General features: G+C 37.9%; 1 protein-coding gene across 1 annotated transcript in view; it reads right to left on the bottom strand.

The window, feature by feature from the left end:
* PLBD1 (phospholipase B domain containing 1) overlaps positions 1 to 16,725 on the bottom strand; it is a 56,257-nt gene that overhangs the window by 19,773 nt on the left and 19,759 nt on the right. Inside the window, exons 3-6 of the mRNA XM_054591404.1 lie at positions 7,733 to 7,816; positions 6,516 to 6,654; positions 3,922 to 4,062; positions 3,248 to 3,392 (exon numbers count right to left, since the gene is read on the bottom strand). Coding sequence (XP_054447379.1) covers positions 3,248 to 3,392; positions 3,922 to 4,062; positions 6,516 to 6,654; positions 7,733 to 7,816 — 509 coding nt within the window. The remainder of the gene's footprint in view (positions 1 to 3,247; positions 3,393 to 3,921; positions 4,063 to 6,515; positions 6,655 to 7,732; positions 7,817 to 16,725) is intronic.

Below are 16,725 nucleotides of genomic sequence, written 5' to 3'. Positions count from 1 at the left end.
GCCTATGAAGCTACCAAGTCACTTAAATCCTTTCTAGATTAAGATGGGGGTTATAACATTAATGCATTTCCTTGACTTTGTATGGAGTCAGTTGGGGCTCTGGTGCACATGGAGCATGATATTGGCTTAGATAAGTCTGGGCCGGAGACCGTACATCCTTTTGTAACCCTGATGACTGTATTGTGAAGGACTACAATCTTCCTTTTATCCTCCTGTGCTGGCGTACAGTTTTGGGAGTGCCCTTCTGGCAGTTCTTATTAGGTAATTATCCCCTGTGTATTCAGGCTAGGACGACGGGAGCACACAGAAAGTCATGCTGTGCTACAGTAATTCAGCGGTCATTTTTGATATTTTGTTTTCTTCTTGAACATGGATATTAATCTTCCACCTATACATTGTTTGGCCATCTATAAAACATATGGTCTGAGTCACCGGGATTATTGCACCAGCCTCCTCATGTTCTGCTGGCAGCCTCTCTTGTCCTCCTTTCACAGGCCAGATAATCCTAAAATGTAAATTTTATGCCACTATCACTTGTGACTTCAATGGTCTTGCATTGCCCTTCATTCCCTCTCTCTGGCCTTCTCCACACTTTCTCTTGCCTGTAGGCCTTTACACATGCTGTGTGTTCCATCTGGAACATTCTACCACCCCACTATCCCCAGTGGCCTAGCGAATTCATACTTGTCTTTGTGCCTCAACTTTAATTTTACTTTCTCTTACAGTCTACCTCAACATCCCTAAACTAGTCTTTCCTGCTATTTATTATACAAATCATGCTGTTTTATTATTGCTTTTTTATTTGTACCTATTTTTCACCAGAATGTAAATTTTGTTAGAGTAGAAATTGTCTTGTTCTCCATTGTAAATACTTTGCCTAGCACAACAATTTAACAGAAAACTGTTGATGAATGAATAAATTATATAATGTTTAAAACTATGAAGTAAGCATTATATTAGCCACATTTTACAAATAAGAAAGCCAGTTTACGAGAGTGAAATAGTTGGACTTCATATGCTGAGGAACAGTTTGGCAGCTGTCCAAGCTCTACCTTTTTCCTTTCGGAAACCTCAAGAAAAGGTCATTGTGTCTTGAAGTTTTAGAGTTTTTCATGGCAATCATCTTAGTGGTCAGAATTTTGCAGAAGGGTGGTGGTGTATTGTAAAAGTATGGATAGGTGCATATGAGATCTTCAGAGTTGACTGCATGTTTAGTGTGATGGTATCTGTACCATCCCAGTTATCATCTTTAACATGAGCTTCAGCCAAGTCACAAATGTGTCATGACTTGCTATGTTGGTTCTGACTCAGCAATTCTTAATATCCTGTCCATATCATGAAGAGCCACCAGGTTCTGCCCCTTCAATACAAAACTACCACCACACTTCTAATCTACTTAATCCCCCAGGATACTCCTCCACCAAAGAAAAACAAACAAGCCATCCAGCTTTGTTCTGGGATCGACAGCTCCCATGGCATGACATTCTGTGGCAAAGCTTAGTTCCATATCTATTGGATGAATCCAATGTGGCAGATCCCTTAATCAACTCTTTGTAATATAAAAAAGACATTGCATTTCATGTATGCTGTTGAAAACAAAGTTGTCCAGTTCGAGAAAACATGAATCCTGTTGCTCCACTGGCTCCAGTTAAAACACGTTGGGGGTAAAAAAGTAACTTCTGTTCTGTCTTAGTTTAATTGCTCTAAAAATATCTATTGTCTATTCTGGCAGGGTGTATATGGAAATGTTAACACTCATGACTTCCGTAGGAAATCCCTCATGTCCTTCCCTATCACTACTTTTGGAATCCGGGAATTTTAAGACTATGGAAGAGCACTATCCCCCAGAGATTTCAAAGCAGTGCAGGCAACATCTGAACATTGCCCTTTACTGTAAACAAGAGAAAGAGTTAGAATATTCGATGGGCCTCAGTCTCTTGCTGTCCTTAAATTTTCCTCTAAAGGAACACAAAAGAATCAAAGCACAGAGCAAAGAGTCACCCAGCCCTCTTAAACTAAAGCAATTAAGCAAACTATAATAAAGATGAAATCAAAATGGTCTCAAAAGAAGGGTCAGGTCACAAGGACCAAAGAATAAGTTATGCCCTTCGTCAGCATTCCTGATAGGGTGGTGTTAATACTACCAGGAGCAAAAATACCAGAAGGGGCAAAAATGCTCTGACAATGAGAGGTAGATATGATAGGTGGTTGGTACAACCACCCTGTAAGTGACAGATATGTTGTTAAAGGTCAGAAGTGCACACATCACATCCTCCTTGGACTCCTAAGCATTTGCTAAGAATTTCCCCTTTGCCTTGGCACATGATGTTTCCTGAAGAGGTTGCAAACCTTCAGCTGAGTGGGCAATTCCAGCTAGCAGATGTGTTTTCTTGGGTTCATACAATGGGTTTTGTTTTTCTCTTGAGAAGTTGGAGAAACTGGACACACTGATCTCCACATCACTGATGACAACTGTCAGTGGGAGCTGAGCCCCTGGCCGCCTTTCAATGTGTCATGTGTTTGCTACAGTTGCTTCCACTTCTATTTTCTTATACTAGCCCCTTTTATTCATTCGCATCATCTGCCTGTTTCCTTTAGGGACAAGAGTGTGCAACTCCCACTCAGCAGAGACTGCCCTTCCCATCCATCTCTGCCTGTTTAAATCCTAGTCATCATTTGGGGTTCATCCCAAATGTCAACCTCTCCTTTCTCCAACAATCTAATGCGGGCTCTCCCACTTTCTGTAGAATACACAGTACCCAGTAATAATATTATTCTTATCTCTATTGTACTTATCTTGTTATTGTAACATTTATAGCTTACCCATTCATTCATCCACTCATTCAGCAAGAATTTATTAAGTACTAGGTGCCACACACTAGGTTAGGTGCTGTGGATACTGCAATGAATAAGAGAAACAGAAACAGGCCCTCGAGGAGGTACAGGGAGTAGGGTCTGTCTTGCTCATCTTTGCTTCCACAGCAGAACACAGGAAAATGCCTGTACTTCATAAATAACTCAGTTGCATTTTTTGAAGTGAGTGTTTGACAGCTCTATTAACTAAGTTTATGTCATTCTATTTTTTAAAAAAAAAAACCATTAGAGCTATATGTCTTCAAAAGGCATGCTGAAAATTAAATTTTATTAATGTTTAGTAACCACTAAACATTTCTTCCATTTCAGTTACTCTGAATCACCAAGACTTCATCCTGAAATAGTACTCACATGTCCCTCTAAATTTGTTTACCTGGGTAACTGCTGAAAGAGAGGCGACCAGTGCTGGTGTCTTTATCTCTGAGGTTGAAGTCCCAGTGTTTGAATATCCTGAGCATGGCTGCATATGTGTACCAGCTTGAGTGAGCAAAATAGATGTTCTCAAATCCAGGAAGAACCTGTAGTCAGAATCACAGTGAACAATATAAGAGAGCTGACTACGAGTGATATATAGATATATATCATAAATGATTAACATAATTGAGACACAAATGGACACAATCCCTATACACTTACTTCACTGAAGTAAGTACCCAAGGAGATAAATAGAGGGAGACAACTGACTACACATGAAATAAATGTACAGGGATTATATGTCTATTGCTATATATTTTATCAGAAAATTAACCTTTAATATGCACGCAACAGATAAACTGTCCTACCTCATAAAATGGAAGATTCGGGAAAGTCAGAGTGGCAGGTACATATAGCATAGGAAGAATGGTGGAGGAAATACAGGTAACATCATGTACATCCAATTCCCTCCACCAGTTCCTTCTAGTTCTTAAAGTCTATGATACCGGAACCCAAAAGCTGATCTATATCTACAGCCAGGGTCGATGAGATGTTGCCATACTTGGGTGTCATACAGAAAAAGTCTGTGTGGATCAGCACAAAGGGAAAGAGAAAGGCCGCTCTGTGTCTCACCTTAATAAGAGCAGAGCAGTGTCCCATGTCCCATCTCTTAAAAACCTTCAGGCTGGAGTTTTTTGTGGGAGAAAGTGAGGGAATCAGCTCCAACAGATCTCCCACGGCATTCAGGAACTGAATCTGGAACAGCGTCATGGGCTGGGAGAAGATAGAGACTGTGCTTAACAGTGATTTGGGAGAGTCAGATGTCATTTTCTATTGTTTCTCTTGTTAAGGATCCATTATATTATTCCTTTGTGAAAGGTCCCTAATGTAATAAATGTATTAGATTTTATGGTTAAGTTATATTTTTTTCACTTTATAGTTTATGAGCTATTTTAGTACATTTTAATCACCACAGATTTGGGGAAATTCTCCTAAGACAGCATGCCTTTCCAGGTTTCCTCAGTCTGGGCACTAATGATAATTCTTTCTTGGTGAGGGGTAGTGGGATATGCGTTGTAAGATGTTTAGCATCCCTGGCCTCTACCTGCTAGCTATCAGGAGTACCTCCCAGTTTTGACAACCAAGAATGTCTCCAGGCACTACCAAATACCCTTTGGAAAGAAACAAACCCTACTTGAGGATCACTGCTTTACAGCAAAAAATTTCAACTACGATGCTTCTGATTTCGATAGCGTTTAACATAGGACTGACGGACTTGACGGCATTGGCCCTGAAGCAATTGAACGTGAACCTCGTGCTAACTAGCTAGGCGCTGCTCCCCAAGATTCAGTCCACCAGGCAGAGGTGGTGGGAGGACACCCTCGAGACATTCTGATCAAAAAACAAAAACAAAAACCCCAACCTAATTATATAACTTTGAAAACTACATGGTCTTTACTTCATTGATTTTCCTTAGGCTGGAATTCTTGATATCCAACATTTGTTCATATGGAGAATAACACAATAAATTAATATATAATAATATAAGAATAAGCTCTGTTTTGAGTACTCACAACTGTAAAGCTACTTTTGCCCTACCCTCTATTTACTTGTTTATTTTCCTATGTCTCTCTTTTCCTATATCTATTGAATTCTGTCAAAATTCAAAATAACAATACCAATATGATTAAATAAGATTACTGAATATAACTTAAGGTTGGGTGTTTTTGTTTGTTTCTTTGGTGATTCTTCTTGTTCTTAGGATCTGTCCCTAAGGATATACAGTAACAACTACATTTTAAGGTCACTTGCAATAACTGTTCTCTGTGTGGTGATGTGATGAGCTTGATATATAGTTAAGTAAATTCATGCCAATTTGTTTTCAGATTTCAGGGACTGCATTTCTTCTTTGTGATTAAATATTCTTTTATAGTTATAAACAGCATTTACCTGGTTCCAAAGTCAAATGTAAATGTATAAAGCAAGTTACGTGCAGAGAAATGTAGCTTTCATCTCTTCCCCCTCCACTTATTTTTCTTCCTTCTTTCATAGGTAATCTTTTTTTTTTAGTTTTTGTTTTGTTCTTCATTGTTGTTTCTTCTTGAAAATATAAGCAAATCTGTCTGTCTGTCTGTCTATCTATCTACATTTCTTATGTAAAAGGTAGCACACGATATACACTGTCTTTATTTTGTACTGAGTAACAGGTCCTGAAAGTCACTCCATAACAGTGTATGGAAATCGCGCTCATTCTTACCTACACCTATATCATTTGTGCAGCTAGTCATCTGTATTTTGGTTGTTTTTAGTTTTCTGTTATTACAAATTATCTGCAATGTATGGGCTTGTATTTTTGCCAGTGGACCTTCGTGATAATTCTGGAAATGGGATTACTGGGTCAAAGGGTATATGAGTACGTGACTTTGGTTCTGAGTGTCAACGTTCCTGTCTAGAGTGGAGATACTACTTTATATCCTCACTGGTATTTTAAGAAAGTGCCTTTTTCCCTATAGTTTTGCCAACAGAGTATACTTTCATACTTTAGAATTTTTGCTAAACTGACAAATGAAAAATTATTACTATGGCTTTAATTTATATTTTTATCTTATGAATAAGGCTGAGCTCATACAATTTAGAATTTTTTGCATCACTTTTCTGTGAAGTGTCTTTTTTATATATTTTTGTCTAGAATATGTGTATATGTATGTGTGTGGGGGCACATACATATATACATATATATAGATATAGGTATAGCTATAGATGAAATCCCCTCAAGAAACAAGGGCTCCTTAATTCTGGAAGTATATTAATGCTACCTTTAAATCCTCAATGATTCAGTAAAGCTTTAAAAAAATCATTTATGGGCATGTGTTGCACATATGCATGTTGTGGAGGATTGGAAACACAGAATTTGTACACTTAGATATTTTGCTTTAATGGTCACATCATCTAAAATAGTGGCTTTATTGGTTTATTTGGACCACCAGTACATTCATCCCAGGCTCCTCAATGGACTACATGGGCCAGGATAATGAAAGAGATTGAGAAAACGCAGAAACACGTAAGCTTGGCTTTTGTGGCAGACAGAGAGTCAGGATAAAGAAGATGGTACTTGGGTGCAAGAAATTTATACTCTAACCCTAATTTGATCTGCTTCTAAACTGGAATGTAATTTTAACAATTATTTTTAATAAATCCTTTATCAAGTATCTTCTTAAAAACCTTACCTTTTCCCCTTTTAATGTAGACTTCTTCATTGCTCCTAGGTACAGCCCATCTATTTGTGCCATAACATAGCCTGTGTGTCTCCAAAATGGGTCATCTTTATAATTTTTGATGTTATTTCGTGTCCACTGTTCTTGCTTCCTGAAAGTAGATTTGTGTCAGAGGTCTCTGTGGTTGCTCATCCAAAGCTAAATTAAACCCAGGCATTCTGAGATAATATATTCAGATAATTATGGTAGTACAATTTAAATTCTGCATCTTGTAACATTCTAGTAACTCTAAAAGTGAGAAGATCCTAAGGGAAGCGTTGCTTGTACATTTTTATATTTTGTTCAGATCATTTTCGTAGTTTCTATTTCAGTTGTTGCTAATAACTTCCTCAATGCCTGTGTCTTAGCATGCTTAGCAAAAAAAGAAAAAAGAAAAGAAGAAGAAGAAAGTATTATTTTTCATAGTCCTTTCATTCTGTCTCTCCTCTTCCAGTTTTCTGTGCTTCATAGGCAATGACATCACATAACTGTATACTGAAAGTCATTTCTGATTTATTCAAGCTATCTCTAGATCAAATTTAGAATACAACTTTATTACTTTATGGGATCTAGCCCAATCAGTGTTTTTTAACTGATGCTCTGTAGGACTTTAGCATTCGATGAAGATGTTCCTTTGTGCGTAATTTGGAGGGCCAAATCAAGAGCTCTTCTACCCCCAGATTAATGTCAGTCATCCCACAGACATAACAAATTATCTGAATATTGAGAATTATTAGTCTTCAGAAAATGTTATTACAGTGGAAATATTCTCTGAGGATGTTAAGAATTATGACTTTAGATATGAGCTAACACTCCAGTAGGATTAGACCCCAGAAGAAAGCGGGAGGATCGCTGCAGGAAGGGAGTCATCTCCCCACACCCACATGGGGGTAGGGGTGGGGACAAATCGATCCAGGGATTTGATCTTGCCTGTCTTATACTGATGGTGTCCTCCTCCAGCTGTTCCAGCAAATTATAATTTGATATTTAACTTGACCTCCAAAAGAGCCCAAATTAGATGGCATGATGTCTGCCTGCAATCAGTTTTCACGCAATTACCAAAATGTGCTATGCCTCACTACAAGAACAACTCCAGAGAGATAGAAAAAGAAACTTGTGTAAGAAAAATCATGGTTTGAAATCACACATTCAGGCCCTGCAGCTTCAATGAGAAAAGTGATTGTACGTACCCCATGAACTCCTGCACTTTATATATCATGGAGGGTTTCTTAATCAGCTGTGGGTAGAGGTTTATGAAGTGGTCACGTATTTGTCTGAAATGATAGATCAAAGTGGTTACATTTCTATTTTTCTTCTTGTATTTCTCCATCACAGTCAATTACCCAATCCTTTTGATAACTAGGATGTTCTCTATTGCAAACCTTCTCTAATATTCTTTTTTATAAATCAAACAGGCAGTTTAAAATTGGGAAATATTGCTAACATATAGAAAAGCATAGAATAAAACACACACTCAAGTGTCTATGTAACTTTATTAAATCACTCTATTTTGCCATATTTGCTGCATATATTTTTTAAAAGAAATAGACACAAAGCCCCTGTGCACAATTTCCTGTCGCTGATTCCTCTCCCTTCTTCCCAGAGGAAACAACAATCTTGAGTCAGTGATTAACTAATTATACCATCATGTTTTCACTACATATATATTTATCAAATTTCAGAACGAAGTATAAATAAGACCATGTTATCTATCACTTTAACTTGTTTATTTATCTGAACCTTACTGTTTTAAAAATCCTCTCTCAAGGATATATTTTACAGATTTTAGAGAGAAAAGAAAGGAAAGGGGAGAGAGAAGAGAGACTTGGATGTGAGAGAGAAACATTGATTGGTTGCCTCCCGTATGTGTCCTGACTGGGAATTGAACCCTCAAACTCTTGGTGTATGGGATGATGTTCTAACGAACTGAGCCAATTGACCAGAGCTCAACATTACATTTTTTAGAGAAATATCTGTGTTATCATCTGCAGCTTAAATTTATTCTTGGCAGCTGCTGATGGTACTCTGGGGTATGACTTCAATAACAGTTCATGTATACATACCCATCATGAACATTTCACTGGTTTTTAATTTTTCACTATCATAATGCATTATCAAATACTGTTGTAAATGTATCTTTTTAGACACTTGGATGTTATTCTATGCTATAGATATAGATACAGATATAGATACAATATATATAAAAGGAGAATTTCTGGGGCAAATATTCTATGTATCTAGAGGGACTCAATATTGACAAACTGTTCCCCACAGTGACTGTACCTACTGACATTCCCACCAGCTACGTACTAGACTTCTCCTTGCTCTACAGCTTCACCAATACTTGGTCTGGTCAGACCTTCTAATTTTAAACAATTTGGTGGTTTTTAAATGGTTTCTTATTGTTTTAATTTCCATTCCCCCTGGGATTATTGGCTATTTGGATCCTTATTTTAAAACTTACTTTTAAAAAATTAAATGTGTCTCATATGTTGTACAGTAAACATTTTTTACTGAGATATAATTGACACATAACATTATATAAGTTTAAGATGTACAATATCTTGATTTGATCCATTTATATGTTGCATTATATCTACCACTGTGGTGTTAGTTAATATCTCTATCAGGTCACATAATTATCACTTCTTTTTTTTGTGGTGAGAACTATTAAGATCCAGTCTTTTAGCAACTTTGAAATTTATAATAGACTCTTATTGACTACAATCACTATTTATCTACTAGTAGCAAGTTTGTACCCCTAAGCAACACCTTTCAATTAAAAACTTTTTAATTGATGAAAATAATCCATTTACATTTATTGCAATTTTTATGTATTTAGATTTATTTTCACAATCTTTTTTGTTTTCCATTTACCATCATTTTCGTTAATGCCCTTTTTGTTTTCTTTGTTTAGATAACATTTTCATTATCTTTTTATTTTGCTTCTGCTGATTTAGAAGCTGTAAAATGTATTTTTATACTTTCAGTGATCATTAAATTTTTTTAAAACATTTGTAACTGTTCATTGCCTTATAAAGTCTAAGTGAATTTTATATTAGGTTTGCCAAAAAGTCCTTTTTTTCCCCATAATTTAAAAGACACACTTTTATTTTCACCAATAACTTTATTGACTTGGATATTTTGAATATGTTGACTATATCCCACGTGGTATAACTTTGATTGTTCTCAGTTAATATCTCTATTTGATTACTATCAACCTCAATTGGTCTACCTGACTGTGGAGCATTGTCAAGCAAGAAATCTCCAGTATGAGACTTCGCAAACCACTTTTGTCACATTTGATCAGTCATGGCATCTTTTGAATACACTGTACACACCGGTTTTTTTTTTTTTTAATGTTTCAGTTGCATTTTAACCTTTCTTGAAATATGCCGAAAATGTTGTGTATTTTTTTCCATCTTCAATATTAAAATGGCTATACGAAAATTCAGCATTTTGGTAAGTTTTTTTTTAATGCATGCTGATATGACAGCTGTCAGAATACAATCTAACAATGTTTGTTTTGAATGAAATTAAAGACAATTAAGTGCTACTAGAACCATCTTAGAGAAAAAAACAAATGAACTTTTTGGCCAATCCATTATTTCTCTCTTCCTCCACACCTAATGCATATTTTAGCAAGCTTTAACTGTCTATTGATATCCTCCCATTATATTATTGTTCAAAGATTTAGTTTTTTTAACTTAAAAATATTTCTATTTAACATTTTTTCTAAGCATTCATTTTCAAAGATTTAGTTTTTTAACTTAAAAATATTTCTAATATTAGAAATATTAGAATAAAAATTATTCTAATTTTTAACTTTTACAATAAAATGTTATTAACTTCTTTGTTGAATGGAAGTCTGTGGGTGGTAAAACATTTTACTTTATATATCTGAAAATATCCTTTTGTGACCTTGCTCTTGAATGATTTAAACGGTTATAAAATTCCAGTTATTTTTCCTCAGTACTTTTAAGATATTACCTTCCTATCTTCTGACTCTATTGCTGTTGTTGAGAAGTATGCTGTCAGTCTAGTTGAAATTCCTTTGCAGTCAATGTCTTTCTAGTAGCTTTTAAGATTATTCACTTTGTCCTCAATTTTCTGTATTACACACTCTGTTGTAGCAATTTATAGTCTGTGTCTTCCAACTCAGGACTCATGCTTTTTTAAGTTTTGATAAAGCCTCAACCATTACCCTAGCAACTGCTGTTTATCTGCAATTCTCTCCAATCCCTTTTTCTGGGACTCCTAATAGATATATGTACATGGTCTGTCCAAAAAAAGGCCAGCCATTGTTAATATAACAAGAACAGTTTGCGCGACATCGATGTAACTTGGCAGCCAAGGAGAGTGGACTGGAATTCACAAGCATGAACAATGACAACTTCACTCTGCTAGTCAGAGGAGGCAGTAGAAGCCACTGAGTGAGCATGTGTACTGTGTGGCCGTTGCATTCAAAATGACTAAGCAAGTATAACAACAAATCTGCATCAAATTTTGTGTTAAGTTAGAACATTCCTCTGCAGAGACCATTTGGATGAATCAGAAGGCCTCAGGGACTGGTGACTGGCAGCTTCATCACGACAGCACACCGGCTCATGCATCATTTTTTAGTTTTGGGGGGAAACATCAAATCACTCAGGTGACTCAGCCCCCCTACAGCCCAGATTTGGTGCCCTGCGACTTCTGGCTTTTCCTAAAACTAAAATCACCTTTGAAAGGGAAGAGATTTCAGACCATTGCTGAGATTCAGGAAAATATGACACAGCAGCTGATGGCAAATGGGGGAACTGTGTGAGGTCTCAAGGTGCCCATTCTGAAGGGGACTAAGGTATCGTTGTCTTACATACGTTTCTTGTATTTTATATCTCCTTCAATAAATGTCTCTATTTTTCATATTATGTGGTTGGATACCTCCTGGATAGACCTTGTATATTGGAGGTTTTTGAACTCCTCTATCTGATAATAGCTCTCTATTTTTATCTTTATATTTCTTTGGGCAGCACATAATCAGTCATTACTAATTTCTGATACAGAGTTTCTTCTCTGTGTGTAGTCTAGGATTTTCCTATTTATCAAAATTTTTATAAATTAACTTCTATAATTTTTATTTATAATAGTTCAGATAGGTTCTTTTAAAATATCTAAATATCTCCTTAGTCTTTTTTATTTCATAAATTCTTCAAGTTTTCTTTCATTTATAACTTAGAGTGCCAGAAATATATTTAAAGTCTTTGTTAAACATTCTATAAAATTAATCTGGGGTCATATTCATGACATTATTATTGATTTTGTTGACTTTTTCTTAGGGTTCAGTCTGCATATTTTGGAACTTTAGTGTGCAGGTATTTTTTATTTATTTGCTTGATATCCCTCTGTCTGTCTCTCTTTCCCTCTCTGTGTCTCTGTCTCCCTTATTTTCCCCTTAGTACCTCTCTCTGACTCCCTGAGAACTAGATCGTAGGATGACTTTGGGGACTTCTTTCCTATAGAATACTGCAGCTGAAATTGTAACTGAATCCACATATGTGTGATTTGGTTCGAGGTTGCCTCGGCCCCTTTCCCAAGCTCATGGTTTCTTATAAATCTGTAGGCTAGGATGCACATCAATTGAGCTTATTCTGTGGCTGCCTAGTGTACAGTCAAAAGTAGCAAAATAATCAGCTTCCCAGCCTTGACTCAGCTCACCCAGGGCACTAAGGCCTTCATGCATCAGCAGGTTTGGCTATCTTTGCCTGTTTCAGACCAAGAGCCCAGCAGATTCATACTTCATCGCTTTGCTTTCTGTTCCATTTCTTGTTCAAAACATGTTTAATCTCGTTTGGGAGTCCAGCTGAATTACCATGATGCTCTTTTGATATATTTCATCTATCATTTGCTGTAGGTTGGAGCAAAGTCAGTCAAATTGTGAACCTCTTTACTTTCTGGACTGAAAACTTACGTAAAAGTCCTAGGTTTGGTTTTCACTTGAAGTGACTTGGATTTCAATTTGGGAATTTGGCTTGCTATACTTTGGAAATTTAGATATCCTTTATCTAGTACAGTGGGTCCTCGAATAATGTCATTTCCTTTAACATTGTTTTGTTGTAACATTGATGAGAGGCAATAGGAACTTATCTCTTGTTTGTGTCCATTAATCTATGGTAAAATTGGCTTAATTACAAGTCATTTCATTGCAGTTCCAAGAACCTATCAATGATGCTAAGTGAGGACTTACTGTAGTTTTCAGAACTGAAACTGATAGAATGAGAATACAGTTTTATTGCCAGGTAGGTAAACAGCATTAAAACCAAATCTTTTTAATTCTTTTATTTTATGGTCCTTGAATCCAATAAACTTTATTTCATGAGAGTGTTTCAAATTATTTGTAAATATTTTTTAAAAATTGAATGATCACATTTAACTTTTATTTATATATCTTTTATGCTGCCACGTCTATTTAACAATCAAGCTGGTCACTTTTCTCTTTCCACCACCTCTACCACTAGATAGGTATGGGGGCGACAAGGAAGGGACCCTCTGCCCTGGTCTTACACTTCAGGTGAATGAAATGCAGAAATTCCAAGGGAATTTGATGACTGTTGCTCAGGAAGGCTGTAACCCTACAGTTTCCCACTCCGAGACTGCATGGGGAAGTAGAGATAGCTGTTGGTACTGTCTGGGCTCATGAGCCAAATACAGCACCTCTGAACCCCTCAGTGAGTTTTGGGGCACAGCCAAAAGTTTTCTTTTGTGGTCTATAGTGAAATAAGTGGGCACTGGAAGCTGATGGACCTCATTGGTGCAGAGGTACAACCTCAGATGGCATTGATTATGCAGCTGGAGACCATGGGATCTTCATCAGATGACAGTTAGGGATGCTCCTAAGCTAAAGGCTAAATGAGATTGTTCCATTTCAGTGGATGCCAGAGAAAGAAACAGGACAACCACTGATTAACTATCTCCCCGTCCCTCCCAAAAGCCTCAGGAACACCAATCCATTCTGGGAAAAAGTGGAACATTCTGAGTTGATTCAGCTGAAATGATAAATTATTTTATTTATATAGAAATGGTTATGGTAACATTTTTTATAGCCATCAGGAGGAATGGCCTGTTAAAATTCAAATGATTTATATAAAAATAAAGTTCAATTTCTTGGAAAACAATATGTGGGCTATTGATTTACCATGCTCACTCAGGCAAAGGAAAAAATGTTCATAATTTTTACCCAAAGTCTCCATCCCTGCATCCTTCCTTGCTCTATTCAGAGTTCTTAATCCTCTCAATTTTTCAGTCTATTTCCAAATAAGGCAGTGCTTCTCCACTGGAGGGATTTTTCTCCCTAGGGGGCATTTGGCAATGTCTGTAGACATTTATGATGGTCACACTAGAGGATAAGGTGCAACCGGATGCTGCTAAACATCCTGCAACACACAGCCTCCGCGCCAAAGGGTTCGGCCCAAACGCCAATGGCGCCGAGGCTGGGAAACCCCGAAACACGTGAACAGTGATCTTCACTGGTGGGGGGTCACTGAGGACATCCACGTAACCATAGATAAGACAGGTGCAATATGGGAGGGTAACTGGGTTTGAATTATTGAAAAATTTTCTTTCTTTCTTTTTTTTTTTTTTTGTGTGTGTCAGAGACTAGATTTTTCAATTCTGACATTCAGAGCAGGGGAAGACAAACTCCCACCTTGAGATCTGAAGTGGAGGCCTTGAACGATCCTGCTCCATTCGGGGGCCCTGTGGGACACAGTCCATTTGCAGGCTTCCTGGGGTGAGGCCCTTCTCCAGTCCCTGCGCCCGGGGCCCCACACTTCAGTTTGTTGAAGAGGTGGGATGGAACAGTTGAAAGTACAAGCTTTGAATTCTGAGTAAAGCTTGACTCCACTTCTTCTAGGCTCTATGACCACAAGCAAGATTGCTGATTTCTCCACATTCTGAATTCTCCCCAAACAGAACTAACACTAGAATCTATGTTATAGATGTGTCAGATTTAGTTCCAGCTCCTGTGGTGTGTAAAATCAGTAAATTTCCCCCTTAGCTGGCTGGAACTTTGCGCACCTTTACTTCTCTCATACAAATTCTTACATGAAAATCTTGAAGGCACATGTACCCCCGCTTTTCCTGAATCTTTTTGCATTATGTTAATACACATTTTTTAGCACTCACTTGTCATCTACCCTCTCCTACTGTTTTCTGATTGTTTTGACTTCCTGGGTCAGAGACCATATCGGGTTTCTTAAGGATTTCCCATAGTGATTAATTCATGCGAGTGTGTGTGTTTGTATGTGTGCACACGTGTATAAAAACACTATAACTAGAGAGCCTGGTTTCCAACCCTAGCTCCTGCTTACTAGCTTTGTGACTTTCATATCAATAATACAGAGATAAAATGATAAATGCTTCATAACATTGTGTGGAGTAAATAATTTAACATATGTGAAGTGCTTTGAACAGTGTCCAGTACATTTTAAATGCTATATAAATGTTAGGTATCATCATCATCATCAGTGGCATCATCATTTTGTGGTTCATGTTAAGTTTCAGATAATTACTAGTTGATGGGACTTCTGGAATTTCTGAAACTGAGACTGTGTCTTACTTACCTTTCCTTTGCCCACAGCCTTGACCCGGAAGCATATTCAGTTTCTAACATCAAAGGGGCAAGTTGGGGGTGTGAAGGAGATTCTTGAGCTATTTCTTGGCAGTAGGCCAAACACAAAAAAATGTACCACCATTAACTATTTTCTCTACTTGCACCATAATTTTGCTTACAAGCTCTCTTAATCATAGTTTTAGCAACTGTTATGTCAACATATTAACTTAAAAGGCATCCTCTTTGAAGAACGTACTTAGGAATTAACTCTCCCTCCTACCTTTCTCCCCACCCCCAGAGCCTGGTACGGGCAGTGTAACAAGTATCTGTTGCACTGAATTGGCTCATGCTTACTGAGTAATCCCAGAGGTCGTTTCACCAGCCACTTCAGCAACACAGTCAGCCACTTCATTTCAAAACTAGAGCAGATCAGGTCCCCACACCCTCATCACCATTCTTTCCAGAAAGGTTTCAGGACTCATTTTATTAAAAATCCATCTATGGCTAGTTAGCAGCTTTTACATCATTAGTGAAACATCAGGGACTCATAATTTGCAAGTGTTAGGGAGCCACCCCATAGAGTCAAAAAGAAAGGAAGAAGCTCAGTTTGGTGGAGATTTGTAGACACTGCAATGCATGGGTCCCTTACTCTTTTAATTCATCTCTAATAGAACTGGAACAACAACAGGATTCAATTAAACCTAACAAGCGTGTAATTAAATACTGCTGGGGGGCAGAAGCACAGGCCAGGTGTCTGGGGTATACAAAGATGAGTAAGATAGGGACCCTTCCCTTGGGCATTCACAGGTGGTGTGGGGAAGAGATGGCGGCTCGAATCCAGTGGGAATGGAATCAGAAAAAGCTTCATCAGAAAGACAGCATCTGAGAGGGTCTAGGGGGTTGAGCAATATTTCAGCTGGTGGAGAAGGGAGAGGGAGCATCTGGCTCTCAAGGATCATGGCTCTGAGAGTTGCCAGGAAGGGGAAGTGTGGGAGGCTGAAGGCGCCTCACAGCACGCTCAGGAGCCCTCCTGGAGTGAAGGTTTGCCTGGTAAGGATAGGGGCCTGCAGTGAGTGACTCCTCAGGAGATGGGTGGGGGCACAGAACGTGGAAGAAAGAAGAGAGCATGTGGAGGGGCAAGACAGTGAGAGAAGCCTCTGAAAATATCTAGTGCCTGCTCCAAGCCGTGGTCCAGCTGAATCTGCTGCTGCTGCCTAGGATGAGGTAACCCTGCCAGAGCAGCAGGGGTAGATGATCTTGAGCTTCCCGAAAAGTACAAAGCCTGGGCCCAGGACCGAACTGTTATGTGGAAGTGTTGAAAACGTTCAAGGACACGACAAGTTATTGACCGTTTCCAAAGAAATGATGGAGGATTTGAGAATATTTCTTTGTGTGCTTTCCTTTTGTCTCTCAAGTATGCAATAGGTCGAAAAGAGCAAATTATATCTTTCAGACTTGGTACATGGCTCTCCTAATCTGAATATCTCAATTGTTCACCCCACGACGTCTATCCTCTTACACACCTCCTCCTGCCAAGTATCAGGAGATTGTAAGGAACAGCACTCGATTGTAATCGTCATGATGTGGGAAAGG

The sequence above is a fragment of the Pteronotus mesoamericanus genome, unplaced genomic scaffold, assembly GCF_021234165.1.
Source record: "Pteronotus mesoamericanus isolate MK-2021 breed Mesoamerican mustached bat unplaced genomic scaffold, CSHL_Meso_final scaffold_21, whole genome shotgun sequence".
NCBI lineage: Eukaryota > Metazoa > Chordata > Mammalia > Chiroptera > Mormoopidae > Pteronotus > Pteronotus mesoamericanus.
Note: the sequence above shows the minus strand (reverse complement) of the source record. Positions and strands in the feature narration are given on the sequence as shown.